General features: G+C 47.3%; 1 protein-coding gene across 15 annotated transcripts in view; it reads left to right on the top strand.

The window, feature by feature from the left end:
• The window catches only part of LOC101600918 (transformation/transcription domain associated protein), a 114,606-nt gene that overhangs the window by 39,828 nt on the left and 52,171 nt on the right, over positions 1-22,607 (top strand). For 8 of the 15 annotated variants that reach the window (XM_045143420.1, XM_045143422.1, XM_045143428.1 and 5 more), the window contains exons 22-40: positions 63-214; positions 1,306-1,505; positions 3,762-3,979; positions 4,076-4,273; positions 4,962-5,222; positions 5,668-5,829; positions 8,247-8,343; positions 10,044-10,165; positions 10,685-10,855; positions 12,955-13,023; positions 15,858-15,911; positions 16,024-16,044; positions 17,600-17,719; positions 18,396-18,515; positions 18,881-19,045; positions 19,127-19,308; positions 19,504-19,702; positions 20,023-20,151; positions 21,290-21,556. In XM_045143420.1, coding sequence (XP_044999355.1) covers positions 63-214; positions 1,306-1,505; positions 3,762-3,979; positions 4,076-4,273; positions 4,962-5,222; positions 5,668-5,829; positions 8,247-8,343; positions 10,044-10,165; positions 10,685-10,855; positions 12,955-13,023; positions 15,858-15,911; positions 16,024-16,044; positions 17,600-17,719; positions 18,396-18,515; positions 18,881-19,045; positions 19,127-19,308; positions 19,504-19,702; positions 20,023-20,151; positions 21,290-21,556 — 2,907 coding nt within the window. The remainder of the gene's footprint in view (positions 1-62; positions 215-1,305; positions 1,506-3,761; positions 3,980-4,075; positions 4,274-4,961; positions 5,223-5,667; positions 5,830-8,246; positions 8,344-10,043; positions 10,166-10,684; positions 10,856-12,954; positions 13,024-15,857; positions 15,912-16,023; positions 16,045-17,599; positions 17,720-18,395; positions 18,516-18,880; positions 19,046-19,126; positions 19,309-19,503; positions 19,703-20,022; positions 20,152-21,289; positions 21,557-22,607) is intronic. The other 7 variants (XM_045143425.1, XM_045143432.1, XM_045143430.1 and 4 more) reach the window with 2 other exon arrangements.

Raw genomic sequence — 22,607 nt, 5'->3', positions numbered from 1 at the left:
GGTGCATTCTGGAAGTGTCTCAGGACACGTGGCTATAGCACACACTGCTTTCTCTGTCACAGGCCATCGAAACTGCCTTAGACTGCCTGAAGAGTGCCAACACGGAGCCTTACTACCGGCGTCAGGCGTGGGAGGTGATCAGGTGCTTTCTGGTGGCCATGACGAGCCTGGAGGACAACAAGCATGCGCTCTACCAGCTGCTCGCACACCCCAAGTACGTACTTGTTGCTCATTGGCGGAGGGACTTGCTAGGATTCTGTCTGGAGTGTGCCCCTTTAGGTTGGCAAATAGCATGCTACTTAGTCTGACTGAAAAACAGGGAGCTCCAAGTTCAGTAAGAGACTCTGTTTCAAGAAAATGAAGGCAGATGAGTGACAGAGGAAGATGTCTCCTTTTGGCCCCTATATGTGTATCCAAGAGGGAGTATACATTGTAAATTTGCTTAGCCCCTCCCCCATGAGGTGTTGAGGAAGTCCTCTGAGTAGATGATATTGAGTGAGGATCACTTTGAAGTATGAAGGAGGGAGTCATGACAATGCCGAGAGCAAGATCATGCCAGGCTAGGGAACCGTAGGCTCTTGGTTGAGCTGGGTACCTGTGGGCATAGCAGGGACAGGAGAGCTGGGCCCTGGGCAGGACACTACTTACTGAAAGATAGGCACCTCCATTTCACCTTCCTGGCTTAAGCCAAAAGTGCTATTTACTGGGGTGTTGGGGATATTGAGAGTCAGGCTGAGAAACAGAATCAAGCGACTGGGACACGGGGATGGTAGAGGGCGCAGGTGCACATTAGAGACGGAAGGGCGTGATCTTGAGTGGCTCCAGAGGCAGCGTGGAGAAGTCAGGTGGGTTTCTGCGCATGGATGTCTGTTAGCTCTCTTACTCTTTCTTGCTACCTCTCTGTCTCTCTGGCTTTCTGCTTTTTGAGGTAGGGTCTCTTAGCCCAGACTGACCTGGAATTCACTGTGTAATCTCAAATCTCAGGTCGGCCTGGAACTCATGGTGATCCTCCTACTTCTGCCTCCCGAGTGCTGGGATAAAGGCATGGGCCACCATGCCCGGCTAGAAAATAAAGATGACTAAAATGACTGTTGCCATTTTGTAACTTAGTTCAGATACCTTGCTCTTGGAGATTACCCTAGGCAGAACATATTTTCTGACTTTTGAGCCACTGACCATGATTAACAAAATTTTGTAGTTCCAAATGTTACTGAAATGAAAGCAGAGAAATGAATTTACTCAGGCTAATCCAAATAAGAGACTGGCTTTGGTTGTCTGGTTCAGGAGTGGGGTGTTGTCTTTCAGCTTCACAGAAAAGACCATACCCAGTGTCATCATATCACATCGCTACAAAGCTCAAGACACCCCAGCCCGAAAGACGTTTGAGCAGGCTCTGACTGGAGCATTCATGTCTGCGGTTATCAAAGACCTGCGGCCCAGCGCCCTGCCCTTTGTGGCCAGCTTGATCCGCCACTACACCATGGTGGCAGTGGCCCAACAGTGTGGTGAGTGTGGGCTTATGGGTTGGTACGCTTAGTCACACGAGAGGAGCTGTGTTAGGAGCTGATTGGTCTGAGGGTTTCCTTTTTTCTTTCTTTTGAGGTAGGGTCTCACTGTAGCCCAGACTGGCCTGGAATTCACTATGTAGCTTTAAAAAAAAATTTTTTTTTTTGTTTATTTATTTGAGAGCGGCAGACAGAGAGAAAGAGGCAGAGAGAGAGAGAGAGAGAGGGAGAGAGAGAGAGAGGGAGAGAATGGGTGCGCCAGGCCTCCAGCCACTGCAAATGAATTCCAGATGCATGCGCCCCCTTGTGCATCTGGCTAATGTGGGTCCTGGGGAATCGAGCCTCAAACCTGGGTCCTTGGGCTTCACAGGCAAGCACTTAACCGCTAAGCCCCACTATGTAGCTTTAAGGTGGCCTAATACTCATAGCCATCCTCCTATCTCTGCCTCCCAAGTGATGGGATTAAAGGTGTGCACCAGCACACCTGGCTGATTTCCTTTTTTAAATGATATTGATAAAGAAAACAAGCGTTTTTGTGATATGTGCCATAGCATCTTGAAGTTATTAGAATGTTTTCTTTCTTATTTACACACCCAATTAGCCTCAGACCTTTAGCTTTTCACGAGAAATGGGTCTGGGCCTTTGGACATGTCACATGTTAGGAAAGATGGCTTTGCTCACATTGGATGTGTGCTCTGTCTGTCCCTGACAGTGTGTCGTTTACCCCTGGTTTGGCTGGACTCCTCCGGGTACAGCACAGGCCATGTTGGTACACAGATTTCTAGTCTATTACAGACAAAACACAACAAAAATGTCCATGGCCTTGCCAGTCCCTGTATATGTTTCTGAAAACATAGTCGTAATGTTTGCATCTGTTTTTGGACCAGTAATAGCTGCGGACCTTGAGTTGCACCACCCAGCTTGCTTGTCTTGGAGCCTTCAGCCTTGAGGTCCCCAGTGGCGTTTGGGGCACTGTGCAGGATTCCCCCATGTACCCTTGCCTGGACAAATTAGTGCTGTCCACCTGATTTCTGAGCATTTCTGCATGAATGCTGTCTTCTCAGCCAAGCAGACTCTGATACTTTTTGATCTTTATCTTTCTAAGTATGCATGGTTTGTATGTGTAGTTGCACATATGTGTGCGGGTATGTGTGGGTGTGTGCACGCACACGCACGTGCTCCAGAGGTTAACATCAGTTGTCTTCCTCAATCATTCACATTATTTTCTTAATTTTTTTGTATGTGTGTCTTGGTGAGAGGCGAAGGGAGGGGCACACGTATGCACAGATCATATGCAGACGTTAGAGGACAGCTCTTTCAGTGTTAGCCCTTACCTTCCGTCTTCCTTGAGGTGGGTGTTCTTGTTTACCATGAGGAGTACCCGGCCGGCTGGCCTGCCAGCTTCTGAGATTCTCCTGTCTCCTCCTTCCAGTTCACTGTTGGAGGGCTGGGTTGAGGTGCTCACAGGAGTGTTTGGCTTTTACGTGGGTTCAAGATTCCCACCTCAGGTAGTCATGACTGTACCATCTCCCTGTCCTCCACGAACTGTAGAGATCTGATGTGGCTAGACTAGCTAGCCAGCCAGTCATGAGGATTCTCCTTTCTCCACCTGTCTAGCACTTGGATTACATTCTTGCTTTTTTTGTTTGTTTGTTTGTTTTTTTGATTTCTTTAGGTAGGGTCTCACTCTAGCCCAGGCTGACCTGGAATTCACTATGGAGTCTCAGGGTGGCCTGGAACTCATGGCAATCCTCCTACCTCTGCCTCCCAAGTGCTGGGATTAAAGGCGTGCACCACCATGCTCAGCTCTGGCTGACCTTTTTAAAATATTTTATTTATTTATTTGAGAGAGAGAGAATGGGTGTGTTATGGCTTCCAGCCACTACAAACGAAATCCTGACGCATGCATACCCTTGTGCATCTGACTTTACATTGGTCCTGGGGAATCAAATTTGGGTCCTTAAGCTTTGTGGGTTAATCACCATAACCAGTGAGCCATCTCTCTGGCCCACATTATTATTATTTTTTAAATTTATTTTTTCTTTTTAATTTTATTAAAAATTTCCATTATTATAAAAATTATTCCATGATAAAAAAATATTCCATGATAATACCCTCTCTCCCCCCAGTTTCCCCTTTGAAACTCTTGCTTTGTTTATGTTCTCACCTCAAGAGAAAATGAGATAGTGATGCAGCTGAGGACAAAAATGTTCCTGTTATGAGCTCCCTGCTCACCGGCCTGCTCTTTCTCTTCAGGTCCTTTCTTGTTGCCTTGCTATCAGGTGGGCAGCCAGCCCAGCACAGCCATGTTCCACAGTGAAGAGAATGGGTCGAAAGGAATGGACCCATTGGTTCTTATTGACGCGATAGCTATCTGTATGGCCTATGAAGAAAAGGAACTTTGCAAAATTGGAGAGGTGGCCTTAGCTGTGATATTTGACGTCGCAAGTATCATCCTGGGTTCAAAGGAGAGGGTAAGGAAGGGAGTTTGGACTTGGGGTAGTTATTCTAGACACTAGTAGTTTCAGGAGCACCATAATGCCTAACGGGCTGTTTCTCTCTCTCCCCAGGCCTGCCAGCTGCCCCTCTTTTCCTATATCGTGGAGCGGCTGTGTGCGTGCTGCTATGAGCAGGCCTGGTACGCAAAGCTGGGGGGCGTGGTGTCCATTAAGTTTCTCATGGAGCGGCTGCCTCTCACGTGGGTTCTGCAGAACCAGCAGACCTTTCTCAAAGCACTGCTTTTTGTCATGATGGACCTCACTGGAGAGGTAGGTGGTAGCTGCCTACAGAGCATTGGTCTGAGAGAGTCCACTGCTTACAGCAGAGGAGCCTTGATGCAGCATCCCAAATACGGAGACAGGTCCTAGCTCCTGTATGCTGTCTCTTGGTACCTGAACACTTCTTGGCGTTGTCTAAAGTGGTTTAGGTCAGAGTGTATCTGCCAGGAAGAATGCTGCTTCTGCCAGTGTCCCCACACATGTGGCACTTGCGCTAGCCCAGGCTGACCTGGAATAATTCATTATGTAGTCTCAGGGCGGCCTCAGACTCACAGTGATCTGAGTGCTGGGTGTAAAGGCGTGTGCTGCCTTGTCTAGCAGGTGTGGCGTTGTTTTTTTTTTTTTTGAGGAGGGATCTCACTCTAGTCCAGGCTGAGGTGGTTTGTGCCACCACGCCTGGCATTCCTTATGGCCTCTTCTGTAGGGGTGCATAATCTTGGTGGAGTCTGGTGGACATCACTAGTTTCTCTGTTTAGTTGGACTAAGGTTGTGTCTAGGGCACATTTTCTTTTCTGAAAGACAAATTACCTACAAGGAGGTAATTTTGGCACTTATATGCCCAGTGTATGGTACAAAGTGGGGTGGTCTTTTAAGGGTGCGAACTCTTTAGGGAAGGCACCTGTGGCAGGCATCCAGGGTGGTGGGTACCTTCTAAGGTCTCACTGACCTTCCCCTCCAGGTTTCCAATGGGGCAGTTGCCATGGCAAAGACCACCCTGGAGCAGCTCCTGATGAGGTGTGCAACACCTCTGAAAGATGAGGAGAGGGCTGAAGAGATTGTGGCAGCTCAGGAGAAATCTTTTCATCATGTGACTCATGATTTGGTTCGAGAAGTCACCTCTCCAAACTCAACTGTGAGAAAGCAGGCTATGCATTCACTGCAGGTACTGGCCCAAGTCACTGGAAAAAGTGTGACCGTGATAATGGAGCCCCACAAAGAGGTGAGATACCACATGACACCAGCAGGTTTTTCTTTTTGTTTTTGTTGTTAGTATAAATAATCTTCAAATTATAGTTTTGTATCCATGTCATGAAGTACTATTGTGCATAGTCTTTGGACCTCAGATGTAGAAATATCTGTTTAATTTTAAAACTGTATCAGTAATTATGAACATCAAAAGAACAGCAAGCTAGTTTCTCTGGTCTGTGTATCAGTCACTTGTGGCGGTTGTGGTCTGCTCCAGGCATGTGCTGCTCGGGAGCCTTCAGAACTAAACGTTCCTACGTATCTGTCCACAGTCCAGTTCCCACATATGACCTTGTCCTCTTCCTAATTGAAGGGTCTTTGTAATGACTGTTCCTCTTGTAGTTTTCAGTGGGTCACTGTGGAGTGTTGGGGTGAGAGAGGGGCAGCTGGTGAGCAGTGCACCTCCCTGGCTTTCCTAGGTCCTCCAGGACATGGTCCCCCCTAAGAAGCACTTGCTCCGACACCAGCCTGCCAACGCACAGATTGGCCTGATGGAAGGCAACACGTTCTGTACCACACTGCAGCCCCGGCTCTTCACGATGGATCTCAACGTGGTGGAGCACAAAGTGTTTTACACAGAGGTAGGCGGGTGGTGCAGATGGTGTGGATGGATGACTGACTGCTGGCCTGTTATGGGTGGGGACTGGTCAGGCAGCATTTGGTGAAGTTGTGGGCAACAGCTGTAGCCTGGCATGCCACCCAGAGCAGATGTGTTACTCCCAGGATCCGATCAGAAAGTGGTATGATGCCCAGAGCTATTAGCAAAACTTTGCTGTTTTGTTAGTCCTCAGAACCCTGTGAGCCATGCTGGGACTCTTGCTTTGATTTAGAGCCTGACAGTTACATTGTAAAGACTTTAATCTCGTGACAGCTGCCACCAGAATAGGGTAGCCCAGGGTGAGTGCTCATTTGTGGACCTTGAGTAGACCATGGTCTGTTGAGATCATCTGCCCTCACTTTGCTCTGGTAGTGCCCGTGAGGCACGGGTGCTGCCATCTCCTTTGAAGAGGGGCAGGTAGCTTCACTGAGGTCAGAAAGCAGGTGAGCTGCAGAGCTTAGGTTTGAATAAATAGACTTATTTCAGAACATGGTTCCCAGCCCCCACGCCTTCTGGGCAGGTTTGGTTTGCAGTTTGTTTAATGGTCTTTTACTTTTAATTAATTTATTTTTTTTTCGAGGTAGGGTTTCACTCTAGTCCAGGCTAACCTGGAATTCATTGTGGCCTTGAACTCATGATGATCCTCCTGCCTCTGCCTCCCAAGTGCTTGGATTAAAGGTGTTTGCCACCATACCTGGCTCTGTGACTTGCCTTTTGACCCAACAATTCCTAAGAATTAGATTCCCTCTGATTGAGACTACATCTGACTTTCTAGCTGATAATTAATTTGCTCACACGTGTGGTCATGTGACCATGCAGTGTAGCTGTAAGTGTCTCTGTGCTCTGAGGAAGCATAAGTGCTCTTCCAGCCTGTCAGAGAGAGAGGGTCAGGAACATCTGGGAGGTAAAAAGACAACTTCCCTGAGCTGTTCTGGAGTCAGACCTGTTGTTAGAACCTGCACAGAAAACTCCAAGTAAACCCAGGACAGAGCCTGGTGGTGCCAGGGCTTGAAACTGGTCCTCAGCATCCGTCAGTGCTCTGGGTGCTCCAGAACACGCAAGGGTCTTTTCAAAGTGTGGACTTTTGAGCCCTTTCCCTGGAGAGGAAAGTCAGGAGATTTAGGATGAGAACTGGCAATCTGCACAAGAAGCTTAAGAGGTGATTCTGGTGTGCAGCCATATTCAGAACTCTGGTTTGTGTCCTAGACTCCCGAGAGACACATACTTAGGCCTCCCCCATTTTAAATTTAATTTTATTTATTTTTAATTTTTTTTTAAAGAGAAAGTGAAAGAGTGAGAATTGTTGCACCAGAGCCTCAGTCACTGCATTTGAACTCTGGAGGCTTCTGCCACCTACTGGGCATGTGCAGCCTTGCATTTGCCTCACACTTATATGTCTGGCTTATGTAGGATCTGGAGAGTTAGACATGGGCTCTTAGGCTTCACAGGCAAGCACCTTAACCACTAAGCCATCTCTGCAGCCCTCCCCTTTCTTACATATCAGGAAAGGATTGTTGGGTCACACAAGGACCTAACAACTAGTTTACACTGGGAGTGGGATACATGAATGGCTAGAAGTGAAAATGGGATGGAGAGATGGCTCAGTGGTAAAAGCCCTTCCTGAGCAAGTTGGACAAACAGAATGTGGGTCCCCAGAACCTATGTAAAGCTGGACACAGTGGTGCATGTGTCTGTAAACTCAGAGTGCCCATAGGCAGCAGGAGAAAGAGGCAGGAGACTACCTGAATCTGCTAGTCTGTCATCCGTCATACAAGAGACCGGACTGAAAGAAGGTGGAGTGCCTGCTGACACCCTGAGGTTGTCCTCTGACCCCACACATAGGCCATGCCAGTGACCACCCATCTATATGTACATACACAAACAGGGCAAAAGTCTCCTAGTTTCCCCAGAACAGTAACAGACTAGCCTGTGGTACTACAGGTAGTCAGTATATGAATGTGTGCTAAAGTGTGCAGAAGAGTTGCTGTTGGACTTCTTCTCAGGGACTTTCAGCCTCCTGTACTTGGAATGGAGGGAGAGGACCACTTGTGTGTCTGAGTTGTGGCCTTTGCTTGCTAGGCTTGGGGAGGCAGCTCTGGGAGAGGGGGTCTACCTGTGGTCGTGGGATTGGCAGTTACAAAGTGTCCCGTGTGCTCAGGCTGATCTCATCGTTGCAGGAAGAGAAACGTGACCAGGAAACATGCCCCCAATGGCTGGCTCAGTTTTGCTATAGAATGAGGAGGCGCAGCCACGCTTCAGAGTTTCACGTCTTTAGGACTGGAGTTTGATTTGACTTCTGTTTGTTGTGCTGCCACTGATGTGGCGTGGGTTGGTCTATTTGCAAGGTTCTCGTGCCCTCCCAGGAAGAGTGATGTGATTTAATGACCTTATCTTTGCCAGCTGCTGAATTTGTGTGAGGCTGAGGACTCTGCTTTGACCAAGCTGCCCTGTTACAAAAGCCTTCCTTCACTTGTCCCTTTACGGATTGCAGCCTTAAGTAAGTGCCTGTGACCTGTGTTGGTCAAATAGCATAACAAAATGTCATAGTGTATACATTGTTAGGGCTTCAGTAATTTTACATTTTATAAAAAGTGAAATTTTACAGTGTTGCAAACACTTGACTCTAATTTCTTGAATAAAATTTTCTGACTTAACCATGGCTCCCATGTGGTGCCATTTTAATGAGAATTGGTATTTTTAGGAAGGCATGCTACAACCTTTACTGTCTTTGTAATGACCCAGAATCATTTAAGAATCTCAGGATCTGTTTTCATTGTAGCCCAAGAATTGTAGTTTAGGAGCTAACAGTAGGTCAGATCTGGATGGGTCTCAGGAGGAGATTCACTTCATTGACCTTATTGCCTATGTTGCAGTCACTGTTCTCATCATCTTTCTCCTTGGCCTGTCTTCATCATCTTCCTTGTCATCTTCAAAGTTAACTCTGTGTTGAACTTTTGTTTTTAAAGGATTTTTTAGTAATATATTTATTCATTTATTTATGAGAGAAAGGGAGAGAGAAAGAGGCAGATAGAGAATGGGTCTGTCACGGCCTGGAGTGTCTGCGAAGAAAGTCCAGGCAAATGTGCCCTTTGTGCATCTGGCTTACGTGGGTCCTAGAGAGTTGAACCTGTGTTCTTTGGCTTTGCAGGCAGGTGCTTTAACCCTTAGGCCATGTCTCCCACCCTTTTAAAAAAGTTTTATTTACTTGAGGAGAGAGAGAGAAAGAGGCAGAGAGAGTAAGAGAGAGAGAGAAAAAGAATGCGACAATGGGCACACCAGGGCCTCTGGCCACTACAAACACTCCAGACGCATGTGCCACCCTGTGCATGTGGCTTACGTGTGCCCTGGGGAAACAAAGCGGGGTTCTTACACTTCACAAACAATCTCCTTAACTACTAAGCCATCACTCCAGCCCTGTATTGAACTTTTATATACTTAAAATGAAAAAGGACCTCTCTTGAATAGAGGTAGGAAAAAGCAGAGCATGAGGAAGGGTGGTGTTAGCCATAAAGGGCCAGTCACAGTGAGTTGGTGTGTTCGGGTGCTCTTTGATCACACATCTTTAGGATTCATGTGTTTAAGTTCCTTTCACGTTGCTCATTTCCAGTGGCTTAACAGGAGTGTTATCCTTGCTAGAATGTCTCTTATATAGCATACAGATTGAAGAGTGTGCCTTTTTCTAAGATTGTTTGCAGGTGTCCTCTGCATCCTCCCCTCCCCCCACCAAGGTAGGGTCTCAACTGTAGTCCAGGCTAGCTTGGAATTCACTATGTAGTCTCAGGGTGGCCTTGAACTCACCACAATCCTTCTACCTATGTTTCCTGAGTGCTGGGATTAAAGACATTTGTCACCATGCCCAGCTTGTTTGCAGTTTGAAAGAGGGTTCTTAATTGAATGTGGATAGCTGAAAGAAAAGGGCTGTTCATGTCGTTTTCCTGTCTCTGGCAGTCCAGAGAGACCATGCCTTCTGTAATTCAGACTAGCCATGCTCTTACCCTCTGAGGTCATTCTGAGGCAGAGGTTTCAGGGGGTGAAAGATTTTTCCTGGATATTTGGGGCAGGCTATTGAATATTACTCAGTATTGAGCACACAGGAAAGAAGGTGAGTGGTTCATAGTTGGTTAGACCTTTCAGAGGAGAAAATGGTTCAGGTGTTTTTCCAGTTACTAATAAAACTGCATGGATTTCTTCCTGAAGACGCCCTTGCTGCTTGCAACTACCTTCCTCAGTCCAGGGAGAAGATCATCGCGGCACTTTTCAAAGCCCTCAACTCCACCAACAGCGAACTGCAGGAGGCTGGAGAGGCCTGCATGAGGAAGGTGAGCGGGTCTCGTTCTGTATACCTGGAATTCCACCTAGTGACTGTCTGTCATCACACACCAAAAATTGTAGTGTTTCTGCCTGTTTCAGGGTCACTCTGAAACTTAAGTGTTCAATAGTAAGGCTGTTGAACATCACCAGTTTCTAGAAGACCTGGGGTTGGTGCTTTTTTTTTTTTTAAATTTTTTTTTTTTGTTGTTGTTGTTTTGAGGTAGGGTCTCACTCTAGCTCAGGCTGACCTGGAATTCACTACGTAGTCTCAGGGTGGCCTCGAACTCATGGTGATCCCCCTACCTCTGCCTCCCAAGTGCTGGGATTAAAGGCATGCACCACCACGCCCGGCTTTGTTTTTGTTTTTTTGAGGTAGGGTCTCACTCTAGCTCAAGCTGACCTGGAATTCACTACGTAGTCTCAGGCTGGCCTTGAACTCATGGCGATCGTCCCACTTGGGATTAAAGGTGTGCACCACCACTCCCAGCTGCAGTGGCCTATTCTTGATGTCTTCTCTCTCACAATAGTTTTTAGAAGGTGCCACCATAGAAGTGGATCAAATCCATACACACATGCGGCCACTGCTCATGATGCTGGGAGATTATCGGAGCTTGACGCTGAACGTTGTGAATCGGCTGACTTCAGTGACGCGGCTCTTCCCTAATTCCTTCAATGATAAGTTTTGTGATCAGATGATGGTAAGTCGAATGTATTCATACTTGCTCTGTAAGGAACTCAGAAAATGACACCCTCAGCCATCAGACCTTGTGCCTTGGCATATCTTTCTGAAACAACTTGTCCCCCTTCCCCCCTTTTTTTTTTGAGAGAAAGACAGAAAGAGAGAAAGAAAAAAGAGGAAGAGAGGGAGAGAATGAGTGTTCTGGGATGAGAATGGGCAGGCCAGGACCTTTGGCGCGTTCACCCCCTTGTGGGCATGTGTAGCATTGCACCCTTGCATCGGCTATATGTAGGATCTGGAGGATTGGAACAGGAGTTCTTAGGCCTTGCAGGAAGCACCTTAACTGGTAAGCCATCTCTCCAACCCTGTTTTTTAATTTGTATTTTTATTTTCAAGGTAGAGTCTTACTCTAGCCCTGGCTGGTTTTGAAATCACGGTGATCCTCCTACCTCTGCCTCCTGAGTGCTGGGGTTAAAGGCGTGCGCCACCACGCCAGGCTTGCTTGTTGGTTTTAAGCTCCTGCCTAGGTCTTCAGATCTGCTAGGCCTGGAGCTCCTTCAGTGGCTGCTGCTCAAGCAGTGTGAAGAGAGCTGTCTTGGACTGTCATTTCTGACCAAGGCCCTGAGTCCATCTCCCCAAAATAAAGCTGTGTGCTTGCTTGTTGAGGGGATTTGCACCTCCCTCCCCTCTGAGTGGTTGAAAACCCTCTGAGACCTAGTGGTGGTGTTCGCGGATAAGGAATGAGTGTACTTGCGATTATCCAGAGATTTCTTTGTGGATGCAGCCCGACTGAGTGCAGTGTGGGCATGAGTTGGTGGCACTTCTGTGTCTAGTGTGCAGATCTCTATCCCATGCCAGACATGATCTGCCAAGTCATGTGCTCGCCCTTAGCCATGTTCTTCAGCTCTCAGTCGTGGATAACACTTTTACTCATGGGTTGGGGTTCTGAGGTCAGCAGCTCATACGTTCAGCAATAAGAGATAAAACATTTACTTTGTAGGGTGGGCATCCATGAGAATGAGCCCTGAAGATTTCCACTTTTTAAACTTATGTGCACTTGTGTATTTGTGCACCAGAGCCTCTTGCTATTGCAAACAAACACTAGTCACTTACGCCACTTTTTGCATCTGGCCTAAATGGGTGGCTTAGGAATTGAACCTGGGCGGGCAGGCTTTGCAAGCAAGTACCTTTAAACCACTGAGTCATCTTGCTTGTCCCTTACTTTCTGTTAAGAATTTTACAGTTTTTGCTTTCTGATTTTAGTTGGTTTTTGTAGCTGCTGTAAGGGTCCAACTATCTTCTTTTACATTTTATCCAATTATTTCTTTAAATTTGTCTTGCTTGACAGTTTGATCTTGGAGCATCTTGTGTAGGCATTTGTTTTGGGAATTTATCAAACTAAAAATTGAAATTATTTGGATAGGAGTGATGGCTTGGTGGTCTCTCTGGACAGAGGGTCTGGAATGGGGTTGCCACCTGTCCAGATGAGTTAATGACAGAAGCCTCTCTTCTCACCACACGCTCAAAATGCAGAGCCAGCCTCCATCTGCACAGAAGAGAATTGCTGCCCCTACATTAGTTCACAGAACCTCTGATCATATGGGATCCAGATCTCTTCCATAGGCCCTCTCCACTGGGTTCCCTCAGCCTCTCTCCTGGTTTCAGGTCCCTGTCTGCTGTACTTTTCCTGTCCTGTGGTGTGTGCATCTATCCTCCTCCCAGACTCTTTGGCCCAATCTCACTTGAAGCTGGCTCTGGCCCTTCACGGTTGTCATAACACACAGCTACCCCTGTGTTTACCCTCACCCCTCCTGCTGGCATCTCCCCGCGCAGGCAAGCTCTGCTGGCTTGCTTCCACACTCCCCCAAGTCTGGTACCAGGGAGCAGCTGTGCAGACATGGCAGAAGTGCAGGCCTGAGACTTGCTGTGCCAGGGCTCCAGGTGCTTCCTGCGTTTGGGTGCATCAGGTCGTCCTCGTGCGTGTGAACAAGACCTGATGCTGGCTGTGTACACTGTCAGCTGTGATCTGCGCTCTTGTGTTGGATAAGGGGGGTTCCGATTACAAAGACCAGTGCTTGTCACGAAGAGGCTGTGTCTAAGGATTTTTTTTTTCCACAGCAACATCTGCGCAAGTGGATGGAAGTGGTGGTCATCACCCACAAAGGGGGCCAGCGGAGCGACGGAAATGTGAGTGACTCACTTGCTTCTGGGAGCAGTGTTCGTACCGGCGCAGCGCGGTACCCAAGATGCCCGTCACAAGTCTGTGTGCTCGTGATTAGCCCGTGTGCAGTGGGAGATATTTTATCAGCATTGCAGCTTGCTTTTATGTCTCCTGATTGCTGAGTATTCCTTTAAACTCCCTTGTGCTTGCTTTACTATGACATTTCTGTTGAGAATTCTGGGAAGCTTGAATTGTTAGCATTTCAGTTTTACTACTGCTGTAGGCAATGCTGTTTTCATGGTGGTGCAGTCCTCCGCTGTTGTTCCATCACCTTTCTTTACTCAGTGGTCGGTAAATGCTTCACTTGTGTTTGATCATGATTGCCCACTAGAACCAACCCAAGACTTGTTGGGACTCAGTACAGTATCACATAAATGCGGGCACATAGGTACTCAACTCTCCACCAAAACCTTCAATGCTGCAGGGTGTGGTAGTGCACACCTTTAATCCCAGCACTTGGGAGGCAGAGGTGGGAGGATTGCTGTGAGTTAAAGGCTAGTCTGGAACTTCAGGGTGAGTTCCAGGTCAGCCTGGGCTAGAGTGACACCCTACCTCAAAAAAAAACCAAAAGAAAAAATTAAAAAAAAAATTAAGCCTAGCAGTTACAGTAAATTTACTCAGTTTTTAGGGGAACTGCTGTTTTTCAAGTGTTTGATGATTGCCGTGGAAGACTGTTTTTATAAAAATGCATACTTTCTCCCATTTTGATTCTAAAATTGTATATGCTGATTTCTTACAGTATTTCCTATCAGTGGAATTGTACTCTCCCAAGTCTATGACAGCTGGTGACATTTTACTGTGTCCTCCATAGGGAATTGATTCACGTGCCTGTCTGTTGCATGCTGTGTTCTTTCATTCAACTTGGAGTTGTGTGTTTTCTCCCTTTTTTGGCTTTATTCTGCTTTTGTTTTGACCATTCTGTGTCAAGGTGTTTCTGTATCCTGTTTCCTGATGTTTTTAAACAGCCAACTAAACAGAAGTAACCCAGGGTTTTCAGCTTTTATTTTTTAAGAAATTTCACACCGTGCATGACCCATTGGAAAGTATATATATTTATAAACAAACACTATCCCATCTCCGATCTCTTAGGTGCTTTTGTTTGAAATTTATCCCCCAACAATCTTTAGTTCTCTGAAACATACAGTTCTAGAATAAACACTAAAACAAAAAACCACCCTGGTGAGTAGATGAATGACTTCAGTTTAATTAAAAATATGCCATTTGCTTTGGCTGGACAAATTTGGGGGCTGTTGGGTTGGGGATGAAGGCAGCATGCTAGGACCTCCTGCTGTGCCGTGAGTGCGCTGTGAACGGCAGGATGGCCTGGCTTTGCTGTCTTTGGCCATTGGTCTGAGTCTTAGACCACAGCGTCCTGTAATTCAGAGGCAAAGAAGAGTGGTCATGGCTTCCCCCAGGGCAGCCAGGCTCTTGTGCTCTGATTTTTTTTTTTTTTTAAGTGACATCATGCAGGGCTGGGAATGGGCTTTGGAAAATAGTCTGTTCCCAAATAACAGTTACTCAGTTCAGACACTGTGTTGGTAGATGGTTAAGTAGTGACAACTAGTGATCAGGGCCACTGGAGCATTCCTGACATTCATAGTTTCGTGTCTGTTCTACGTTTAGGAAGACTTCCCTTTTGGCATTGAGCTTATAGGGGACAGCATGTGACCACCTCCCCATGCATGCACACAAACATTCACAAAGCTAGTTTTATGAAAAGTTTTTTTTTTTGTATTTTTTTAATGAGAGAAAGATAACTGGCACGCCAGGGCCTCCAGCCACTGCAGTTGAACTTCAGACATGTGCACCATGTTGTGCACATGTGCAACGTTGCATGCTTGTGTCACCTGTGCATCTGGCTTATGTGGGACCTGGAGAGTTGAACAGGGGTCCGTAGACTTCATAGGCAAGTGCCATAGCCACTAAGCCATCTCTCCAGCCCAGGAAGAGTTTTTTTACTACACAAGATAACCTACTTCTGGGTGGGGAGTGGCTGTCCCAGTCTATGTATTCTTCATGGGAAGGGAGTTAGACCAGCCAGACTGGTGGAGCTGCATCTCTGGACCACCTGATTCTCTTATGGCTAGCTGGAAAAGAGGTTTTCCTTATTTAAAAAAACATTTAAATCTTGAATCATTCACTCTAAGTAAGAGTTCTTTTATAGTCTGTTTGTATACAAGGTTTTCTTGTGTATCCTTGCACAAGAATTCTGAAATGTTAGTTTTAATATTTGATAGGAAAATACATTGTTGGACACTGAGGGACCGTGTTGACACCCGAGGGGGGTTAGACGCAGTGAGGGGACGCAGTGACACCCGAGGGGGGTTAGACGCGGTGAGGGGATGCAGTGAAACCGAGGGGGGTTAGACGCGGTGAGGGGACGCAGTGACACCCGAGGGGGGTTAGACGCGGTGAGGGGACGCAGTGACACCCGAGGGGGGTTAGACGCGGTGAGGGGACGCAGTGACACCCGAGGGGGGTTAGACGCGGTGAGGGGACGCAGTGAAACCGAGGGGGGTTAGACGCGGTGAGGGGACGCAGTGACACCCGAGGGGGGTTAGACGCGGTGAGGGGACGCAGTGACACCCGAGGGGGGTTAGACGCGGTGAGGGGACGCAGTGACACCCGAGGATGGCAGACGTGTTCTTTACTGCTGAGCATCTGTTAATTCCTGTGTGCTTTCTGATCATTGTGTCTTTATTGTCTTGTTAACCCCAATAACCTTTACTGTGTGAGTATTTGGGAATTTTTTATGTAAATGACATAAATAGAAAAAGATGATTTTCCTCCCCATCCTCAGGAAAGCATTTCAGAGTGCGGGAGATGTTCCTTGTCTCCATTCTGTCAGTTTGAGGTGAGAACAACCTATTAAAGTCAGTTTATGACTTTGCAATGTGAAGAACACTTTTTTCTTTTTTTACCTTTTTGTTGCCTTTTTTCATGCTGTAATTTTTGTTTTGGTTCAGCCTGCCATGGAAGGGGTAGAGGTGAGAAATTCAGTGGAGTTGCAGGAGGGGGTCATTGTCGCATTTGGTTTTGCTGTGACTCGTTAGCTGTGTTGTGATTCTATAGTGGTCAGAGTGCCTTGTGCCTTTGAGTGCGGTGACCTGTCTGTCTGTGTGTGGCGGAGCTGTTGTAGTCTCATTGCTGTGAACTGTCTGGGTGCCACGCATGTTCTACCTTAGGACCTTTAATGCAAGACTCTAAGTTCTTTTGTTTTCTCTGTGTCAGAATTGCAACCTCAATACTAGTAAGATTGAGTTGCATTTCCTGTCATGACATTCATGACAAACCCGTAGAGCCCACAACCTCCCGAGAAGAAACCCTGCCAAAGGCGGATACAGAGCCATAGAGACGGAGGGATTGTGTCGTCTTCTACACTGCTCATGCACAGCTCCCCTCGACTCTAGAACCTTATTGTCCCACTAAGCCCCTTCTCTTTCCCATGGGTGCACGCGCACGCACGCACGTACACACACACACACACACACACACACACACACACACACAGAGTTACAGTACTGGGTCTTTAGACAGCCCACCTGAGCTTTCCCTTTTCTGTAAAATGGGGATCATAACACCTGTCATTTCTACCTTCCAGTGGTGTCAAAAGCAAAAGAGTTTTGATAACTACTTTGAGAAATGAAAATTATGGCATAAAAGGCCATTTTAGAATATAGTAATTTCAGAACAGAACCTAAAGTCTTGCACATTTGTGGAAGAGAGCTCTAGAGGTGGGATGGGGTAATAATAGCCATTTTCCCTCATTTCTTGCCCATACATCTTTTTTGTGCTTTATAGCGTAGAGAAAAAAGATGCAAAAAGTTACTTCAGGCGCTGCTGGAATGGCTCTCTGACCAGTGTCTATCATCCCCATTTTACTTGACTGATCACCACAGACACCACCACACACACGGCGCAGGGTGCTGCTTCAGGGACTCCTCCAGCCAGCTCTGGTGGCCCTCGGAGCAGTCCCCCACCGAGCAGCTAGCATGCTGGACACTCACACACTGACAAGGTTCAGCATAGCAGTGTATCAGCTTTGTTTTGAGGCCTGGTTCACAAATGCTTAGTCCCATTCTCAGTCCTTTTTATGTTCATAGTTAGATTCTGGGATAAGTAAGCTTCCTTGGCTAGACTTTTAAGTGCTCTAGAGTTCTGTGCTCTCAGAACATAGTTAACGGGTCCCTGCAGAAGCACAGTGAAGTGGGGCAGTTTTATAATTCTCATTACCACAGGTGTGATGGTGATACCTGCTTCCATGAAGGGGACTGGCATAGGTGACCCATCACGACACCTCTGACACTTGTGCTGGCACAGGACCCCCACCCATGACAGGTGGCCCGAGGCTAGGGGTGGCGGGTGTTCTCAGGACAAAGCGCAGGTGTAGCCCGAGACACTAGGTTGTGGCTTCTCCGTGTTCGCTCTGCTTCGGTGCCAGCCTTGTGAATGTAGCTAGCGTGCAGTAGGGTCTGTAGTGATGTCTTTCTCTTGCTTGCAGAACTAATGGGACTGCTTATGACTTCTGGTTTTCTTTATTAGGAAATGAAGATTTGTTCAGCAATTATAAATCTTTTTCATCTGATCCCAGCTGCACCTCAAACTCTGGTCAAACCTTTGTTAGAGGTTGTAATGAAAACAGAGCGGGCCATGCTGATTGAGGTATGGACCAAACCAAGCGTTCATTCAGGGTTTTCTTTGGTCCTGCTTGTAACACTTTCATTTTGTTATACCATATGTAATTACATGAATAATAATGTAAATAATATCAGTTTAATAATATGATGAAACATCAATTATTATAAAATAACAATGCTAAATTATTATTATATAATACTTTTAGTGTTTTTGAGACAGGAGCCTTGTAACCCAGGCTGGCCTTTGAACTTCAGTACTCCTCTTGCCTCAGCCTCCCAATTGCTTGAGGTGACAGGCGTGCAGTACCACACCCAGCTCATTGCATTGCACTTTAAGTGGGTTGGTATAGTAGTGTAAGCATGTAGATCGCAGTACTTGATTCTGATGCAGATAGTGGGGGATTGCCTGTTCTTTGCCTTTGAGCAATTGGGCAGACTTTGAGAAGGGCCATGTGTGATGCATCTGTCCCCTGTGTTTGGGATAGTTAGTACACACCCTTACTTTGAAGATGGTAGATAAACTGAGAAGGGGAGGTGTGGGATGCAGTGGTCCCCTGTGTGAGGATGGGTAGATAACTGCACAGGGGAGGTGGGGAAGGAGCCGTCCCCCGTGCTTGCATGAATGCATACCCTCCCCACAAGGACAGCAAGCAGACCAAGAAGGGGAGGTGTGGGATGCAGCTGTCCCCCGTGTTTTGTAGGCAGGCAGCCCGTTCAGAGAACCTCTCATCAAGTTCCTGACTCGGCACCCCTCCCAGACGGTGGAGCTGTTCATGATGGAAGCAACGCTGAATGACCCCCAGTGGAGCCGCATGTTCATGGTAGGAGCTGGAACAACCGTAGGCAGTCTCTGCAGGTTGCTGTTAGCCAGTGTGCCCGGCGTGACATTGCATTTGCATTTCACCAGAGGGTGTGCTGCCTTCGTGCCTCTCAGAGACATTTGATCTTGAAACATCATGGGTATTTGGCTACATGTGAAAAGTTCAGGCCCTCATAGGATTTTGGTGTTACTAATGTAGTGCCCTGTTGGAATTACAAGTTAATAATTGACAGTGTGATTACTGTTAATGGCCTCTTTTTAGGAGGTATGTGCATGAGGATATTCAGCAGCAGGCAGGCATGTTGTAATTTGTGCCAACCTGTATGTTTAATCAGACAAAGCAGCTTTTCTGTTTTCTGCTTTTAGAGTTTTTTAAAGCACAAAGATGCCAGGCCCCTGCGGGATGTGTTGGCAGCTAACCCCAACAGGTTCATCACGCTGTTGCTGCCAGGAGGGGCACAGACGGCCGTGCGCCCCGGCTCACCCAGCACCAGCACCATGCGCCTGGACCTCCAGTTCCAGGCCATCAAGGTAGTGTCACTGTATTACACTCTGAGGACCCCATGGACAGGTCGAGTCGCAGTTCCCTGACGAGCGCCTCTTCTGTGGTAGATCATAAGCATCATAGTGAAAAACGATGACTCCTGGCTGGCCAGTCAGCACTCTCTGGTGAGCCAGCTGAGGCGCGTGTGGGTGAGTGAGACCTTTCAAGAAAGACACCGCAAGGAGAACATGGCTGCCACCAACTGGAAGGAGCCCAAGCTGCTGGCCTTCTGCCTGCTGAACTACTGCAAGTGCGTCCACCCGCAGCAGTCTGGGCAGTCCTTGACCTTGACCCCCTTCCCTGCTTTTCACAAGGCTGCGGCCCTGTGATGAGCTGTCAGATGAGTTGCAGAGAATGGGCTGCGGGAGGTTTCATGTGCAGGTCGGGCATGGTGCATGGGGGCAGAATTTGCCCTCAGCTAACTTTGCTGTCTTCTGCTCTTCAGAAGGAATTATGGAGATATAGAATTGCTGTTCCAGCTGCTCCGTGCCTTCACCGGCCGCTTCCTCTGCAACATGACCTTCTTGAAAGAGTACATGGAGGAAGAAATCCCCAGAAACTATAGCATCGCTCAAAAGCGTGCCCTGTTTTTTCGCTTTGTGGAGTTCAATGACCCCAACTTTGGGGATGAGCTGAAAGCGAAGGTGAGTCCACGTGATGCGGTGGTGCTTGAGCCCCGACCTGTCTTGCTGTATCTCTGCTGATGCTCAGTAGCGAGCCGCACGCCAGCGGCCGACGCCTGGGCAGATCCTGGGCCGAATTGTTAGTCTCTGTGTGCTCTGAACGAGAAGTCACCATGCTGATGTTAAAGCTCCTTCCTGAAGGCTTTAACCCTCCCTGGCAGTTGCCATGGGGCTGCAAGTCAAGAAGAACAGTTAGTTGCTTGCAAGTTTAGCTCCGTGTTGTGGGATGGGAAGCATCATCTTCTGCAAGCACACTGCCCTCTTCCTCTTTCACTTTGCAGGTTCTGCAGCATATCTTGAATCCTGCTTTCCTGCATAGTTTTGAGAAGGGGGAAGGGGAACAGCTCCTGGGACCTCCCAATCCAGAAGGAGACAACCCTGACAGCATCACCAGCGTGTTCATCACCAAGGTGCTGTCCCCAGTAGCGCCTCTGCAGGGCGAGCCTTTGAAGATGAGTGGGTGGGCACCTGTGGGGTTGGGGCTTCATGTGTGTAATGGTCCCTGTTGGGCTTTTTCATTTTCACTGTTGCTTTACTTAATGGTGGAGTGTTCCGTCACAGTTAGGAAGTTGTTGACAGTGCCTTGCTTTGGAGAGAATTCATTTTTTGACATTAGTAGATTCTAATTAGAAATAAAACATCTCAATGCAAGTTGAAACATGTGTGATTTTTCTGCAAACCTGCATTAAGAGCCTTCAACACTTTAGTTCCCTTTTTTATTTCCATCCTTGAGGTAGATAGAGTCCTGCTATAGCCTAGGCTGACCTAGAATTCACTATGTAGTCCCAGGGTGACCTTGAGCTCACGGCGATCCTCTTACCTCTGCGCCACCACACCTGGCAAGTTCCCTCTTTAGTTTTGCTAAAATCAATAAAAGCCACTGCGAATATCAGAATGCATCTGATTGCTGCTGTGACCTGTGGCTAACAGGTTCGTTCAATTGTTGTTGCCTCACTGATGTCTGAAATTGGTCTTAAGGCCAGTGTATGCATGAGGCACACACATGTGCATAGGTGTGCACCCTCTCACAAACATGCATGTACACACACACACGCTAAGAGATTCAGTCCTAAAGCACCTCATCTGAAAGCTGGAGTCTTCCTTCCTTTCTCAAGTTCCTCTGTCCATTGCATTCTGTTTTTTTTTTTTTTTTTTTTAAAGGGGGCAGGGTTTGAGGATAGGGTCTCGCTCTAGCCCAGGCTGATCTGGAACTCACTATGTAGTCTCAAGGTGGCCTTGAACTCAGCGATCCTCCTACCTCTGCCTTCTGAGTGCTGGGATTAAAGGTGTGCGCCGCCATGCCCGCTTGCCCCTTCTGACTTCTTCCACTTCCTCTTGTTAACATTGAGATAAGTAACCTAATATCTAATCCATATATAGAAAGGAAAATGGACAGAACATAGATTCTTTTATATATACACACATCCCATTCATATGTTACACACATACACACATGCACACGCACACACTCACGCAAGCATGCATGAAGAGGAAATTAGTTTATGGTCCAAACGCAAAATAAGTCCCCCTCTGCTTGTTTCCCGGCAGGTCCTGGACCCTGAGAAGCAAGCGGACATGCTGGACTCCCTGCGGATCTGCCTGCTGCAGTGCGCCACGCTGCTGGTGGAGCACGCCCCGCACCACATCCATGACAACAACAAGAGCCGCAACAGCAAGCTGCGGCGCCTCATGACCTTCGCGTGGCCCTGCCTGCTCTCAAAGGCCTGTGTGGACCCTGCCTGCAAGTACAGCGGGCACTTGCTTCTGGCTCACATCATCGCCAAGTTTGCGATTCACAAGAAGATCGTCCTGCAGGTACTTCCCAGGCTGCCCTCCCATCTCCTCACCTCACTTGTTCTGTCACATAACTTGCTGCCCGTACAGCCTTAGTTGCTCCCTTTTGTTGTCATTAATGCCGCTTATAAGAAAGTCCCATCTTTGCCTTCTTAAAAAAGTAAGGAAAGGCTGGAGAGATGGCTTAGAGGTTGAGATGCTTGCCTGCAAAGCCTAAGGACCCACGTGTGATTTCCTAGGATCACGTAAACCAGATGCACCATGGGGCGCATGCCTCTGGAGTTCATTTGCAGTGGCTGGATGCGCTGGTGTGCCCATTCTGTATCTACCTGCCCCCTCCTCTCAAAATGGATAAATAAAATAAAGATAAAAGATGGGGTAAAAACAAACTGGAAAACAGGGCTGGAGGGATGGCTTAGCGGTTAAGGCATTTGCCTGCAAAACCAAAGGACCCAGGTTCAATTCCCAGGACTCACGTTAGCCAGATGCACAAGGAGGCGCATGCGTCTGAAGTTCGTTTGCAGTGGCTGGAGGCCCTGGCATGCCCATTCATTCACTTTATCTCTCTCTCCTTCTTTCTCTGTCAAATAATAATAAAAAAGAAAAAACCTGGAAAACAATTACTGTAGGATGATTACTTAGGAAGTACTTAGAGACAGAAAAATTGAAGTTATCGGGCTGGAGATGGGGAAATGGACAGAGATTATTTTTCATTATTGTTATTATTTTGAGACAGAGTCTTCCCATATAGCCTAGGTCTTGAATTTGCAGTGAATCTTCTGTGTCAGCCTTTCAGGTTCTAGTATTATAGGCCTGAGCCTATGGGACCAGTTAGGAGCTAGTGTTTAATGGGGGCAGAATTTCCATTTTAGAAAAGAAAAGGTTGTGGTGTTGAAAAGTGAATACACACACACAAATGAATGAGTTGTATGCCATGAAACTGTACTTAAGGATGGTTTAGGTTTTGAACATGTATATTTTATTATAAGAAAAGGAAAATGGAGAAGGAATTTTAAACACTATACTCTGAACTCTCCTGTGAAGATTCATTCTGTCTCACTCCCTGGTTGTT

This window comes from Jaculus jaculus, chromosome 2, assembly GCF_020740685.1.
Source record: "Jaculus jaculus isolate mJacJac1 chromosome 2, mJacJac1.mat.Y.cur, whole genome shotgun sequence".
Lineage (NCBI taxonomy): Eukaryota > Metazoa > Chordata > Mammalia > Rodentia > Dipodidae > Jaculus > Jaculus jaculus.
This window is presented reverse-complemented; position numbering and strand designations above follow the sequence as displayed.